Below are 16,677 nucleotides of genomic sequence, written 5' to 3' on the forward strand. Positions count from 1 at the left end.
AGATACCACACACACCTTCAGGGGTCTTGTAGAGATCATGCATTGGCGGGTCGGCACTGTTTTGCACGTTGAGGTATAGGTTAGGTGGGTGGTCATAATCTTTTTGGCTCTATATAATGTATATTAGTTATTTTATCATATTGCCATTTCCAGTTTTATGAAATGAAAACAGTGGTTTATTGATCAGATCAGATAATCTGATGATAATCAGATAATCTGATGGCATTTTCATTTTGACATGTCTCTGTCAGGGAATACCAGACACGGAGACAGGGAGTTAGTTCAACCCAAACAGGTATTTATTGACAGATGATATGCACAGTTAATCAGGTGAGTAATGAAGCAGTCAGAATAATGAGGAGCAGATGAATACTGAATAATCGAGTCTCTTTTCTTTTTAACAGAGGACCGGTGGTGACTGGAGCGTGAAGAGAGCACACACCTCTTGCTTGGCAGGTGTAGGGTGACAGTGACATGATGTTAGTGCCACGTATGGTAACCCATACTCAGAATTTGTCCTCTGCATTTAACCCATCCAAGTTAGTGCACACACACTGCAAAACGTGATGCACCATTGTGATGCCCGGGGAGCGATTGGGGGTTAGGTGCCTTGCTCAAGTGTGAATCGAACCAGCAAACTTTGGGTTACCAGTCGGATTCGCTAACCATTATCCCACGACTGCCCCTGCCTCTCTCACAGACTGCCCACGACTGGGTGTAGGGTGAGTAGACAGGTAAGTATAATATTCCAAAAAATTGCTTACAGGAGATCGCTGGAGAATTACAAGGAGACTTCACAGATAATAGTGTGTAATCCGTATTGGAAACCAGACAGAAAATGACTGTGAGGTGTGTGCTTTTATCCTGGTGCAGATTGGAGTGCGGGTGATGGCTGAGCGAGTGCAGGTGAGGGACAGGAGGGATGCTGGGAAATAGTTTCTGACTAGGTGACTGGACTGTTGAAGATGGGCAGATGGAAAGCATAAGTGACAGTCGACCTGTCGTCGACAGTTGAAATCCAACCCGATTTGCTGTCCACAATGGAGGAGCTTCCTCTCGTTTCAGAGGAATGTTTGTTGAGATAGCTGTATTATTATTGCACACTGCAGGATTTCCAATATCATATAGGGCATAATAAACTGGGTAAACTTTTTTCATAATTCAGAAAGGGCATAATATATTAAGTGGTCTTAGTAAAATCTTATATTGCTTTTCATTGTAATTTCTTAAATGAATTGCATTTGTGCAGTTAGTAACTTATTTTAGACAATACAAAAGTGCATTTACATGGTTTTCGACTGATTATAATCTAAGCTTTCTTGGTCGTTAAGCGCAAGTGCTGTAGATGGTGATTTTCTGACTGAGTTCTTGCAGAACATCTCTGGCCTCATTCTCCAGCCCATCCAGTTCCTGAGCTTTCTCCACCAGAGTGTGCTGGTTTATCACAAATGATCTCTCCAGCTCTGGAAGAGATAAAGAGAAAGAAAAGTCAGGAATCATAGTTAAATCTATAATTTCATATTCGAGCACTGTTACCTCTTAGTCTCTGTAGTTTGCTGGTGGCGTCTATTAATAGATCTTTTGCTTCCTGTCGTAGTTGCTCGGCCGTCTGACGTGCATCAATTACACCTGCTGCTTTTGTATCTATCAGACCGCTGACCAGCTGGTACTCAGGTTGCAGCGAGTCAATCTCCTAAAATACAAAAATATACACAAGCACGTTTATTTCAAAGTGTCTAAGAGTCAATGATGTATATGTTCTCGATTTAAAAAAGAAATAAAAGGAAGTAGCCAAAGGTTTTGAAAAGACCTATGTTCTCCATATTTATATAGCTATAATCATAATGCTATATTCAAAAAAGTAAGAGTTTAATGCCTGTGGTTAATGATTGTGGTGTAACCATCAAGTAAAAAGTAATACAATTTCCTTACAGCATATGCTGTCAAATCGATGATTCACAATTAATCACAGTTTTTTATATAATACATGAGCAAATATATATTATTATATTTATATACAGTATATGTAGTATATATAGTGTATGGAAGCTTGTTTCCGCCACAGAATAAAACATTTTAAAAGACAATTGCGACTTTTTATCTCACAGTTGCGAGTTTACATCTCGCAATTCTGACTTTATAACACATAATTGCGAGTTTATATCTCACAATTCTGAGATATAAAGTCCAATTCTAAGGGGAAAAAAGACGGACTTTTTTTTTTTTTTTACCTCAGAATAGTTTATATCTCACAATTCTGACTTTATAACACGCAATTGCTACTTTATATCATGCAATTCTGACTTTATATCTCCCAATTGCGTGTTATAAAGTCAGAATTGCGAGATATAAAGTCAGAATTGCGTGTTATAAGGTCAGAATTGCGTGAAATAAAGTCGCAATTGCGTCTTATAAAGTCAGAATTCTGACTTTTTTTCTCGCAATTGCGACTTTATATCACGCAATTCTGACTTTATATCTCGCAATTCTGACTTTATAACACGCAATTCTGACTTTATAACACGCAATTGGGAGATATAAAGTCAGAATTGCATGATATAAAGTAGCAATTGCGTGTTATAAAGTCAGAATTGTGAGATATAAACTATTCTGAGGTAAAAAAAAAAAAAAAAAAGTCCGTCTTTTTTCCCCTTAGAATTGGACTTTATATCTCAGAATTGTGAGATATAAACTCGCAATTATGTGTTATAAAGTCAGAATTACGTGATATAAAGTCGCAATTGCGAGAAAAAAAGTCAGAATTCTGACTTTATAAGACGCAATTGCGACTTTATATCTCGCAATTCTGACTTTATAACACGCAATTGCGACTTTATTTCACGCAATTCTGACTTTATATCTCGCAATTGTGAGAAATAAAGTCAGAATTGCGAGATGTAAACTCGCAATTGTGAGATAAAAAGTCGCAATTATCTTTTAAAATGTTTTATTCTGTGGCTGAAACAAGCTTCCATAATAGTGTGTGTGCGTGCGTGCACGTGTCTGTGTTTAAATATACACACACACGCATATATATGCATACATAAATAGGTGTGTGTACACACACATCTACATATTACATATATAAATATATGATATATATACGTACATATATTATATAAACAAAACTTTAATGTTAGATGCGATTAATCGATTTGACAGCACTAATCTTAATGTTTTTTTTATTTATATTTCACAAATATCATGAATTGTTAATTAATATTTTATAATTCATTCAAGTTTTGGGAGAGTTATAATACATGATATCTATCTAACCTCTACTAACCTTGCCTAAGATGACCCCTGTCCACTGTCCATTTGAGCCGTGGAAGAAGGTCGCCTGATCCGATGAGTCCAGTTTTTTTGTACATCATGTGGACGGCCGTGGACGTGTGAGCCATTTACCTGGGGAAGCGATGGCACCAGGATGCACTGTGGGACGATGACAAGCCGGTGGAGGGAGTGTAATGCTCTGCTGGGAAACTCTGGGTCTGGCCATTCATGTCAACTTCAATTTGAAATATGCTACCTCAATTCAATTCATATTTATTTGTATAGCTATCTACCTAAATATTGTTGCAGACCAGGTACAGACCAACAGTGTCCCCTTTCAGGAGGATAATGCACCCTGCCACAGAACACACATTGTTCAATGGTTTGATGAACGTGATGAAGAGTTCAAGGTGTAGCCCCCTGGCCTCCAAATCCAATCCAATTGAGCATCTGTGGGATGTGCTAGAGCTAGACCAACAAGATTGATCCCACAGCGGTTCCACCTCACAACCTGCAGGACTTGAAGGATCTGCTGCTAAAGTCTTGGTGCCAGATACCACACACACCTTCAGGGGTCTTGTAGAGATCATGCATTGGCGGGTCGGCACTGTTTTGCATGTTGAGGACCAACAGCAGGTATAGGTTAGGTGGGTGGTCATAATCTTTTTGGCTCTATATAATGTATATTAGTTATTTTATCATATTGCCATTTCCAGTTTTATGAAATGTAAACAGTGGTTTATTGATCAGATCAGATAATCTGATGATAATCAGATAATCTGATGGCATTTTCATTTTGACATGTCTCTGTCAGGGAATACCAGACACGGAGACAGGGAGTTAGTTCAACCCAAACAGGTATTTATTGACAGATGATATGCACAGTTAATCAGGTGAGTAATGAAGCAGTCAGAATAATGAGGAGCAGATGAATACTGAATAATCGAGTCTCTTTTCTTTTTAACAGAGGACCGGTGGTGACTGGAGCGTGAAGAGAGCACACACCTCTTGCTTGGCAGGTGTAGGGTGACAGTGACATGATGTTAGTGCCACGTATGGTAACCCATACTCAGAATTTGTCCTCTGCATTTAACCCATCCAAGTTAGTGCACACACACTGCAAAACGTGATGCACCATTGTGATGCCCGGGGAGCGATTGGGGGTTAGGTGCCTTGCTCAAGTGTGAATCGAACCAGCAAACTTTGGGTTACCAGTCGGATTCGCTAACCATTATCCCACGACTGCCCCTGCCTCTCTCACAGACTGCCCACGACTGGGTGTAGGGTGAGTAGACAGGTAAGTATAATATTCCAAAAAATTGCTTACAGGAGATCGCTGGAGAATTACAAGGAGACTTCACAGATAATAGTGTGTAATCCGTATTGGAAACCAGACAGAAAATGACTGTGAGGTGTGTGCTTTTATCCTGGTGCAGATTGGAGTGCGGGTGATGGCTGAGCGAGTGCAGGTGAGGGACAGGAGGGATGCTGGGAAATAGTTTCTGACTAGGTGACTGGACTGTTGAAGATGGGCAGATGGAAAGCATAAGTGACAGTCGACCTGTCGTCGACAGTTGAAATCCAACCCGATTTGCTGTCCACAATGGAGGAGCTTCCTCTCGTTTCAGAGGAATGTTTGTTGAGATAGCTGTATTATTATTGCACACTGCAGGATTTCCAATATCATATAGGGCATAATAAACTGGGTAAACTTTTTTCATAATTCAGAAAGGGCATAATATATTAAGTGGTCTTAGTAAAATCTTATATTGCTTTTCATTGTAATTTCTTAAATGAATTGCATTTGTGCAGTTAGTAACTTATTTTAGACAATACAAAAGTGCATTTACATGGTTTTCGACTGATTATAATCTAAGCTTTCTTGGTCGTTAAGCGCAAGTGCTGTAGATGGTGATTTTCTGACTGAGTTCTTGCAGAACATCTCTGGCCTCATTCTCCAGCCCATCCAGTTCCTGAGCTTTCTCCACCAGAGTGTGCTGGTTTATCACAAATGATCTCTCCAGCTCTGGAAGAGATAAAGAGAAAGAAAAGTCAGGAATCATAGTTAAATCTATAATTTCATATTTGAGCACTGTTACCTCTTAGTCTCTGTAGTTTGCTGGTGGCGTCTATTAATAGATCTTTTGCTTCCTGTCGTAGTTGCTCGGCCTTCTGACGTGCATCAATTACACCTGCTGCTTTTGGATCTATCAGACCGCTGACCAGCTGGTACCGAGGTTGCAGCGAGTCAATCTCCTAAAATACAAAAATATACACAAGCACGTTTATTTCAAAGTGTCTAAGAGTCAATGATGTATATGTTCTCAATTTAAAAAAGAAATAAAAGGAAGTAGCCAAAGGTTTTATAATCATAATGCTATATTCAAAAAAGTAAGAGTTTAATGCCTGTGGTTAATGATTGTGGTGTAACCATCAAGTAAAAAGTAATACAATTTTCTTACAGCATATAAATCTTAACTAGATGTACCGCATGGCGGTACAAAATATGACCGCCGCTCAGGCCTGCACTGGCTTTCCACAAAAAGAAATGACGTGGAGCAATTTGGCTGTATTGCGTGTTTATGTATATACCTAAAAAAAGTAGTAGTATGTGCATGTCTGTCTGTGTGTGTGTGTATGTGTGTGTGTTTGTGTATGTGTGTGTCTGTGTGTGTGTGTGTCTGTGCGTGTATGTATGCGTGCGTACATGTGTGTGCGCGTGTGTGTTTGTGTGTGTGTCTGTGCATGTGGATTTGTATGTGTGTGTGTATGGGTGTGTGTCTGTGCGTTTGGATGTCAGTGTGTGTGCATGCTTGCGTTTGTTTGTATTCCTGCATGTGTGTGTGTGACAGTTAGGGTTGCCAACTTCAGAAAAGGAAAATGCGGGACAATCGTGGTTATTTATAGGAAAATGAGGGACACTCAAAATATTTGTACTGTATCACACAGTGTACATCATTTCAGTGTCTGCAGTTAAGTTTGTGTTTAAAAGGTTATCAGACATAAACACATTTGTATTGCTTAACCTATTTATGTATTTAATTCTAAAAATAATTTTAATGTCATACATGAAAAAAGTCACATTACAAACAAACCATAGTTCAAAATAACAGCATTTATCTAAAATAGAAAGCTTTTTTAACATTATACACTAGGCTTACAGTTCAAACGTTTGGGGTTAGTAAGTATGGTGACGCATTGCTGCCACATAGGCCTACATATTATTTTTCCCCCTCAATTATGTCGTAATAACGAGATCTTATGTCGTTTTAACGACATCTTTTCTCGTAATAACGAGATCTTATGTCGTTAAAACGACATATTTTCTCGTAATAACGAGATCTTATGTCGTTTTAACGACATCTTTTTCTCGTAATAACGAGATCTTATGTCGTTTTAACGACATCTTTTTCTCGTAATAACGAGATCCATATGTCGTTAAAACGACATATTTTTCTCGTAATAATGAGATGCTATGTCGTTAAAACGACATATTTTTTTGCCCTTATAAGGACATGTGTAGTCATGTACAAAATATGCTTTATCCACATAAAATTGACAGCCTATCGCGCCTTTATCACACTTTTACGTTCAAAAAGCTTAAGCAAATAGTAGCAGCCCCCAATCATACAAAATTAATCAATGAGGCCCTTTTTTTTAAATATATTTTATATAGGCCTATAAGTTTTTTTTTTTTTAATATGATATATTAGGCTATATAATAAGATTTATTTTGTTAATAGGCTATATCTTCATTACCTAGAGATATAATTAAACAAAAAGTAGTCAAAACACATCTAACAGAACATAGCCTAAGTTGTTTTTTTTTTTTTACAACATTGTGTTCTTAATTTTGTTTAATTAACGAAATGTCAATCTTCGTCTTTATAACAGAAGATACAATACAATACAAAAATCTTCAAGATGTATAACGGATTGTCACCTTATAAACAGTCCTTTGGAATGGAATAATAAACCCTAATAATAAAGAAAAAGCTTCAGTGATAAAGATCAAATGCTGTACACACAGAAAAGCAGATGAGCCCAGAATATGAACGCAATGCATTTAATTATACGTTAAGCGGTTTCCTTCCATAGAAACCCTTTATTATAAAGAAAATAAAGGTGGCTCTTAACGTGTCTTTCTATGGGAGGATGGGATTGCGGTGCAGCAAATCCTTTAAATGGTATTCAATGCAAAACAAAAATTAAAAATAGTAGGAGCCAATAAAATAAACAAATTATTGTGGCATTAATTAGCCCATAAACAATATTTATTTTAAAGCCTTAACGAATTTGTTTAAAGAAAAACACCAGCGCTGGGCGTTTATCTGTATAGGCTAAGTGTTTCAGCCGCCCTTTTCAGACTGGCGCAAGAAAATGCAATAGAATTTGATTTGTTAAACATGAAGAGGACTTATCAGTCTGGCATGGCCGCTCGCTCTAACGTAACCTAAATGTTCGCTATTATTAAGCGCATATCCGAGTGTTTGTGCGGAGTGTGGAGCGCGCACTGCATGACATGGATGCGCCGGTGCCATCACTCGCATTTTCCTATCAACAGTGGAAACAACTTAAAATACTCCATCATTTCTGGTCATACAGAAAATAATAATACATCAGTCGCAACTACTTTTATTTGTGTAAACTCACAACAACAAGCAAACGTTGTGCTTTTGTAAAATAAAAGAAAACGAACAGGGCGCGCTTTCATGATCTGTGAATTGGAGCGCGTCTCAAAAATGAACTGAAAAACAGTGTATAGACAAGCCTCACAGACATGAGAAATATAACTAACTATATAAAGTTTATTTAAAAAATGTCCACCAACGAAAAAAATCCAATCGAAAGCAAATACGGTAGGCCTATATCTGATTATGTAATCCTGTCCGTATGAAAGGCGCATCTAGGCTACATTACAGCGGAGATGTATGGAGATACGTTTGCAGGGTGCCTAACCGCACTGATTTAGAAAAGACTAGTTCATTAATAAACAATTAAAATGCTTCGTTATTTTTTTCAGACACATTTATTATATTAGCCTACTTTTGCCAGTGCTTTGCGGCAAGTTTTGCATGCGCTTGAGCGCGGAATACAGGCTATAGCCATATATGAACCCAGGATTTAATATAAACGTGTGATTAGTCCTAATTGCTTAAATGAATGACTACTAGTCTAGAAAATCCTTTAGTCTATGGCAACTCTAATCAATAGCCTACATTTAATATTTGACATTATTTCATTAGTAATTAGTATCCAGCTCTTTACATTAAATTAGTTGAGTTAGCATAATTAGTTAATGAACTAATAAAATAATAAAATAAAGTTTAAATTAAGATAATACCGGTAACCATATATTTCTTTATTCCACCACCACACAAAGGACTGTTTATAAGGTGACAATCCGTTACATGTGAAGATTGTATGGCTGTATCTTGAAGATTTTTGTATTGTATTGTATCTTCTGTTATAAAGACGAAGATTGACAAATTTCAAGATTGACAAGTTTGTCTTATGTCGTTAAAACGACATCTTTTTCTCGTAATAACGAGATGCTATGTCGTTAAAACGACATATTTTTTTGCCCTTATAAGGACATGTGTAGTCATATACAAAATATGCCTTTATCCACATAAAATTGACAGCCTATCGCGCCTTTATCACACTTCTACGTTCAAAAAGCTTAAGCAAATAGTAGCAGCCCCCAATCAGGCAAAATTAATCAATGAGGCCCTTTTTTTAAAATATATTTTATATAGGCCTATAAGTTTTTTTTTATATAATAAAAAAAAAATCGATGTCAAATCGTTGTCAAATCGTTGTCATATCGATTAATCACAATTAATCACAGTTTTTTATATAATACATGAGCAAATATATATTATTATATTCATATACAGTATATGTAGTATATATAGTGTATGGAAGCTTGTTTCCGCCACAGAATAAAACATTTTAAAAGACAATTGCGACTTTTTATCTCACAATTGCGAGTTTACATCTCGCAATTCTGACTTTATTTCTCAGAATTGCGAGATATAAAGTCAGAATTGCGTGTTATAAAGTCAGAATTGTGTGTTATAAAGTCAGAATTGCGTGTTATAAAGTCAGAATTGCGAGATATAAAGTCAGAATTGCGTGAAATAAAGTCGCAATTGCGTCTTATAAAGTCAGAATTCTGACTTTTTTTCTCGCAATTGCGACTTTATATCACACAATTCTGACTTTATAACACGCAATTCTGACTTTATAACACGCAATTCTGACTTTATAACACGCAATTGGGAGATATAAAGTCAGAATTGCATGATATAAAGTAGCAATTGCGTGTTATAAAGTCAGAATTGTGAGATATAAACTATTCTGAGGTTAAAAAAAAAAAAAAAAAAGTCCGTCTTTTTCCCCCTTAGAATTGGACTTTATATCTCAGAATTGTGAGATATAAACTCGCAATTATGTGTTATAAAGTCAGAATTGCGTGATATAAAGTCGCAATTGCGAGGAAAAAAAGTCAGAATTCTGACTTTATAAGACGCAATTGCGACTTTATATCTCGCAATTCTGACTTTATAACACGCAATTGCGACTTTATTTCACGCAATTCTGACTTTATATCTCGCAATTCTGAGAAATAAAGTCAGAATTGCGAGATGTAAACTCGCAATTGTGAGATAAAAAGTCGCAATTATCTTTTAAAATGTTTTATTCTGTGGCTGAAACAAGCTTCCATAATAGTGTGTGTGCGTGCGTGCACGTGTCTGTGTTTAAATATACACACACACGCATATATATGCATACATAAATAGATGTGTGTACACACACATCTACATATTACATATATAAATATATGATATATATATGTACATATATTATATAAACAAAACTTTAATGCACTAATCTTAATGTTTTTTTTTGTATATTTCACAAATATCATGAATTGTTAATTAATATTTTATAATTCATTCAAGTTTTGGGAGAGTTATAATACATGATATCTATCTAACCTCTACTAACCTTGCCTTGTCATTATTTTTTTTATTTTTTTTAATGTTGGTTGGTGACCACAGTATTTTCATTTTATATATATATATATATATATATATATATATATATATATATATATATATATATATATATATATATATATGTAATAGAAGATTCCGCAGTTATATAATTGAAGATTATAAGATATTATCTTCATTATAATATTAGGACAGTTGTATCAACCATACATTTCTTACTTTATCCCCGAAATTTTTTTTTTTTTTTTTAATTAAAAACATGTTGAACATACAAGAGGTGTACAGTCATTGTATTTGTAAATTTCCTTTGAAAGTATTTTTGAATAAATGACCAGAACATCACAGTCAAAAGACAGTTACCCGTTCAGTGAGTTCAATTTCCGCTGTGATGTCGTCAGTTTGTCTCTGAGTTTGATCTGCACCGCTGGACGTTTCTACAATTTTCTGTTGGAGTTCGTCGACCTCTCTCTCGAGATCCAAAAGTTTTCCTGTGCTGCTACTCAGTTTGAACTCCGTCGCTTCAGTTTTTGTCTGTACCTGTATAGACACAAAGAGTTCATTAAAAAGAATCAATAAAATTACATAAGGCACATAAGGATTTTTACAAGATATGTATACTCACAGCGGCGATTTGTTCTTTTGTTTGGGTCATGTCACTCTCGGCCTCTTTCAGTTTTCTGCTGGCAGCAGTCTTAGCGCGCTCAGTATCCTCCTGAGTTTTCTTCACCTCATCAGTGGCCTGTTTCAGTGCTGTAGCTCTCTCACTGTCATACACACACAGCATAATATATGTAATAAAGGATCCTGTTTTTATGGTTATTACTTCAACTATGGGCCTTTTTTATTGCATGGATTGATTTTATTACAGTACAGGTGACACATTTGAACTTTTTTTTTTTTTTTTAACCTTACCACCATGTATTTTTCTACTTTTCAAATGCCTTTTATGCTGAGATTTAAATATTTTTGCCTTGCCTCAGACCTTTTTTTTTTTTTTAAAACCTATGATAATATAAACAAAGAGTGCAATATGACCATTTTACTGTGTGAAAATCATTTACATAATGACTGTTCCTTAGTTGTGGCGCCACAACCAACAATTTTTCCACAAAAAAGTTGTTAAATTAGACAGACAACTAGACAGTGCCAATGAAGCGCAAGCTTGAGATGAAAAAATGAGACATATGCTGTGAGAAAACAGAAAAATCACTATTTTCATAATATTTGTGCGTTATCTGCAATAAAAGCTGTAATTTTGAAAAAAAATTGAAAATATTATTTCTGTATAAAAAAAGACAATTCTCCAGTGATGTATTTATATATATATATATATATATATATATATATAATTTATATACGTCTAATTTTAGTTACATTTTATTTTAACAATTTTGATTTAAATGCTAAAAAAAGTTTCAAATAAAGGTGTACTACATTAAACTGACATCTACGAAGCCTCGTACATGATATGCGGACAAAAAAATATATCGTGGCTATGAATTAAGAGAATTTGTTCTCTTGTTTTAATAAATCATGGACAGTTTTATTTAACTAAAACAAGGATATGAATTATTACAATGTGAACACGATTTAGTAAAATGAAGGAATGAGTTATTATATCATGCGGACGATTTACTTAGAACGAGGGAATGTATTAGTAAACGTGGAGACATATTAGTAAGTCGTGGGAACGAAGTGTTAATTTGTGGCCACGATATACATATTTTTTTCCACTGAATGTTATGTTATTCTTTTTATTTTACTAAATTTAATATTAATTATTATTATTTATATTACAGAAGTACCAAAAGTACAAATCAGATTAGAAGGGAGGCCTCGGGGTCCATTTTCTCAAAGAAAGAAGTCAAAAAGGTTGAGAACCTGCTTTATATCCACTGTTGGACATTGTTAGTGGGCAAACTAAATAAACTAGTGAGTTTTAAAAGTGCTTTTCTAAAGTTTGCCAAGTTACTCACTTGGCAGCCTGTGCTTGTTGCAGGAGTCCCTCTGCAGTGAGGGCCTTGTCTGCCGTCTGGGTCAGAATATCATCCACACTGGTCAGTCTGGCCACATGTTGGTTGATCTCTGTGGTCATGTTCTTTAGAGCTCCAGGTGACACTGGCAAACTCAATCTCATCACCTCATCAGCAACGTCCTCTATACGCTTCGGATCAGTTTCATCTACAGACAATCACATTCAAGTTTCTAGCATCAAAATGTATATTTCCACTGTATTTGAGACACTGCATAATAATAAATGCATATATGATATACCATGCACCTATATCTAATAAGCAATGGTATGTAACAAAAAGACAAACCGGGTGGGTATAAACTAAAAAGTTTGTTATAGTTCTGACAAATGTAATAGGACATTTCATGCAGATCTACGTATATACAAGTGTTTTGAAGAAAAGATTGTTAGTATTCTAAACACATCTAATGTGTGAGTGTTTACTATATGTAACATTTCATACTTGTGAGGAAGTCTCGTATTTGCTGAATGAGGTCTCTGAGCTCATCATTGGTCTGTTCCACTCGTGCTTTGCTCTGATTGGCTCTCAGTAACACACCCTGAGCGCTGAGCTTAGCCTCGTCTGCACGTCCTCGAGCATCTGACACCTACCAGACAACACACATTTAAATATTTTTTTATGTTTTAAAAAAACTCACCAATGCTGCATTAAATTAATAAAAAATACAGTAAAAACACTAATATTGCAAAATAAATATGATTACATTTTAATATAACTGTTTTCTATTTGAATATATTTAACCATTTTACTCCTGTGACGCAAAGCTGAATTTTCAGCATCATTACTCCAGTCTTCAGTGTCACATGATCCTTCAGAAATCATTCTGATATGATTATTTGCTGCTCAAGAAACATTTCTTACTATAATCAATGTTGAAAACAGCTGTGCTACTTAATATTTTTGTGAAAACCAAGATACATTTATTTCAGGATTATTTGATGAATATAAGTTTCTAAAGAACAGCATTTATTTGAAACAGATTTTTTTGCAATGATGTAAAAGCCTTTATTGTCACTTTTGATCAATTTAATGTGTCTTTGCTGAATAAAAATAAACATTTCTTGCAAATAAAAATAAAAATTCTTACTGACCCCAAACTTTTGAATGATAATGTGTAGGCTACATGAATTTAAATAAATTAGTAAGTTAGGATAATTAATATTGTTGTGAATACCTACCATCTTGTTTAGCTTGTCCACCTCTCTTAAAGCGTGCAGGACCTCTTGGTCTAAGTTTTTGGCTTTCTTCAAGGCCTCTTGAGATTGGGTCACAATAGTCTCGCATCCTTCTCCACCACACTGGGTCACGCCATCCTCGCTCACACAGCCTAGACCACCACAGTCACCGCAACCATCAAGACCTGACACCCCTCCGCACACCTACACACACATTTACACATCTGATATTATAACCCAGGACAATATAGCTTTAATACATTAAAATAATGAGCACATTGTTTGGATTTTGTCTAATATTTCTCAGGCTGTGTTTAAGAGAACCACTGGCTAAAAGGGATACTTCACCGATTAGCATTAAGCTTTCTATCAGTAGAAACCGGGTAGTATTTTCGAATGACCGTGCTTCCCTCCCTCATGTCCCCCTGAGATGAGAGATTTCTGTATTGTGTGTCTGAAAAAAAACTCTGATGACGCAAAAATCGTAATTTAGTGTCATCGGAGGCTTTTTTGTCCAGAGGCGAGAGACTACAGCCAGTCGTAGGAGCTCGTTCCGCATGTTTTCAACCCGCCCATAGGGGGATCTCACGATAAAACGGCGTCTTTTCAGTTTTGAGTCAACTAGTAGACTAGTTGCATCATTTCTTCCGATACTGCCCTCTGTAACCGGTAGGCGTGGCTTGGGAGTGGCCTCGTAGGGCAGCGAAGCAAGTGCATTCTGGGAGTTGTTGTCTTTCATCCACATGAGCCAAAAATACATTTTCTGGCTTTTCTCATTCTAGAAGGCACCAACTTCTAAAATAATTTCACATTTCTACTACATAAATGACCCAATTTAAATACACATTCATCTTTCCAGCGGTGAAATATCCCTTTAACCAACTGATTAGCCATTCAAATAACCAACTGACTACTCATTTTTTAAAAACGTCATTTATTTACCTGACGGTTTAATCGTGAAAGTTCTGTGGAGTCCAGTTCAGATCCGATTTTGTCCAGCCTCTGTATATGCAGCTGATGTTTGAGGTTAAACTCTCTCTCTGTGGCGTCTAGCTTGGCTTCTGCAGCTTTCCTCAGCCAGGCAGACTCATTGACCGTACTTCTCGAGTCAGAGACGGCTTGATTGACACGAAGCTCCGCCCCGCCAGATTCCCTGTAATACTCTCTGATGCTGTCAGCCGCACCTACGGGAGATGATGATCACACACTTCTGACACACCATGCGTGTGTTGAATTTAAACCAGTATGTTTGTGTGCTCGACTCACCTCTGGCGTCTGAATTTTTTATGTTCAGAACCCGCCGCTGTTTGTCAGAGGAGATCTCTTGTAGGTTTTGGGCCTCTTTGGTCAGACTTTCCAGGTTCTCCAAGGCCTCCTGATGGTCAGCAGATACTTTCTCCAGATCTGTTTCAAATCGGTCCATAGACTTTCTCAGAACTGATGCTGTCTCACTAAGATCAGGAGAAAGAAATCCAAGTGTATTAAAGTAAACAGTGTGAAAAAGAACTTGGCACTTAACACTGTCCCTGTTCTTGAAAGAAGTTTGTGACTGGGACTCAGTCCATTTTCCATTCACACTGTTGTTGTTTTGTTGTTGTTGTTGTTGTTGTTGTTGGAATGAATATGAATGGTGTGTTAATTTTAAGTATATGCAGCTTTATATGTATTTTTAAAACCAACTAGTTGGTGGGATGTCTGATTGGTTTTGGGTTTACCTAACCCCAATCTTGGTAGTTGTTTACATAAGATACATTATTGCATTCTTGCTAGAAGAAGTGTAAAAAAAAGCGGATTTCAAGACAATTTTTTTAAAATGTCAGACATGCAGGCTAATTATGAAAAATGTAGATTAAATCATTAAAATAGCAATAAATAATAATTAATTAAAATATTAATTAAATAAATAAAATATTGATTAAATAAATTATATATATATAACTGTTACTAATAATATAATTAATATTAGAATAATATTCTTTAATAATATTTTTTGTTGTAATTTCTTCACACTGTCACAGCACTACAAGGTGGTCCAGGTTAATCCCTCAAGCCTTCATTTTTGGCTAAAAATATTTGTATCTGACAATATTTTTTAATAATGTTGTATATGTGACCTATGATGATGGCTTTTATGATGCTGTCACCATAAATACTTTCACTGTATGGAAAAGATCAGCGTGAACATTCAACAAAACAACTCCTTTACAGAGATGCATATAGAGCGCAACAGTGGCCCACTTTTTCCAGTGAAGTTAATATCAGAAGTTTTTTTTTTCCCATAAAGATTTTAAAACTGTCTTTAATGTTGTAAAAGCTGTAAAAATCTATTTCCTTATGGAGAAAAAGAATGGGATTTTTACTTCTGGAACCAGACTGTTGCACTCTACTTCAGAGAAGAAAGAAAATCATATGCGTTTGGAATGACATGAGGATGAATAAATTCACTTTAAAAGAGAGTATATAAAAAGGAAAACAATGGAGTGATATGCATGTGGATATGTTATACATACTTAGCTTGCTGCAGCATCCTCTGTGTGTTTGTGAGAGTTTGTTGAACCTTGTCGTCTTCCAGTATCTCTCTGAGCTGTCTGGTTTCATCCTCCAGACTCGATATGATGTCTTTATAGGGCGTGGCCACGCCCGTCTCTTTCATATCCTCTACTGTGTTCACCAGCCTCTGCGTGTGATTGGTCAGCTCTCCCACATTTACATCCCATTCGTGAAAACACTGATGACACGCCTCGCAATCAGGAAAGGTCCCCACGTAGCCACGCCCACACGAGTCACACCTTCGCCCGGCCACGCCCTCTACGCACACACACTCGCCAGACATCTTATTACACTGTTGAGTGGCAATGCCTCGTGGGTCACAGTCACATGCTGGAACACAAACATGCACAATTGATTTAAAAAATGAAATGGTGCCAAAATTCTTCATATGATTTAATATCTTGGATGTGGGTGCTGGAAGGGACAGTGAATTCTTGTATGCGTGTGTGTGTGTGCTGGAATGTGTGAGAAAACATCTGTTTATTCCCACGCATGATATACTAGGTGGAAAAAAACAGCTTATATATTCAAGAAATATATATTTTAATAATTAAATTGGAAACTGATTTTTTTTTTTACTTATAATTATATTTTGAAATTGTGTACAGTAATGCAAATCTG

General features: G+C 36.1%; 1 protein-coding gene across 2 annotated transcripts in view; it reads right to left on the minus strand.

The window, feature by feature from the left end:
- Window positions 1-276: 276 nt before the first annotated feature.
- Window positions 277-16,677, minus strand: part of lamb1b (laminin, beta 1b) — a 34,564-nt gene continuing 18,163 nt past the window's right edge. The window contains exons 24-33 of one of the 2 annotated variants that reach the window (XM_084110637.1): window positions 16,017-16,386; window positions 14,773-14,957; window positions 14,449-14,690; window positions 13,510-13,710; window positions 12,773-12,917; window positions 12,272-12,476; window positions 10,918-11,059; window positions 10,656-10,832; window positions 1,537-1,693; window positions 277-1,463 (exon numbers count right to left, since the gene is read on the minus strand). In XM_084110637.1, coding sequence (XP_083966763.1) covers window positions 1,327-1,463; window positions 1,537-1,693; window positions 10,656-10,832; window positions 10,918-11,059; window positions 12,272-12,476; window positions 12,773-12,917; window positions 13,510-13,710; window positions 14,449-14,690; window positions 14,773-14,957; window positions 16,017-16,386 — 1,961 coding nt within the window. In that variant the 3' untranslated portion in view covers window positions 277-1,326. Of the gene's footprint in view, window positions 1,464-1,536; window positions 1,694-4,112; window positions 5,300-5,372; window positions 5,530-10,655; window positions 10,833-10,917; window positions 11,060-12,271; window positions 12,477-12,772; window positions 12,918-13,509; window positions 13,711-14,448; window positions 14,691-14,772; window positions 14,958-16,016; window positions 16,387-16,677 lie in introns of those variants that run through there. The other variant, XM_084110636.1, reaches the window with a different exon arrangement.

This window comes from Abramis brama, assembly GCF_963993115.1.
Source record: "Abramis brama genome assembly, chromosome: 4".
In the NCBI taxonomy this organism is placed as follows: Eukaryota; Metazoa; Chordata; class Actinopteri; order Cypriniformes; family Leuciscidae; genus Abramis; species Abramis brama.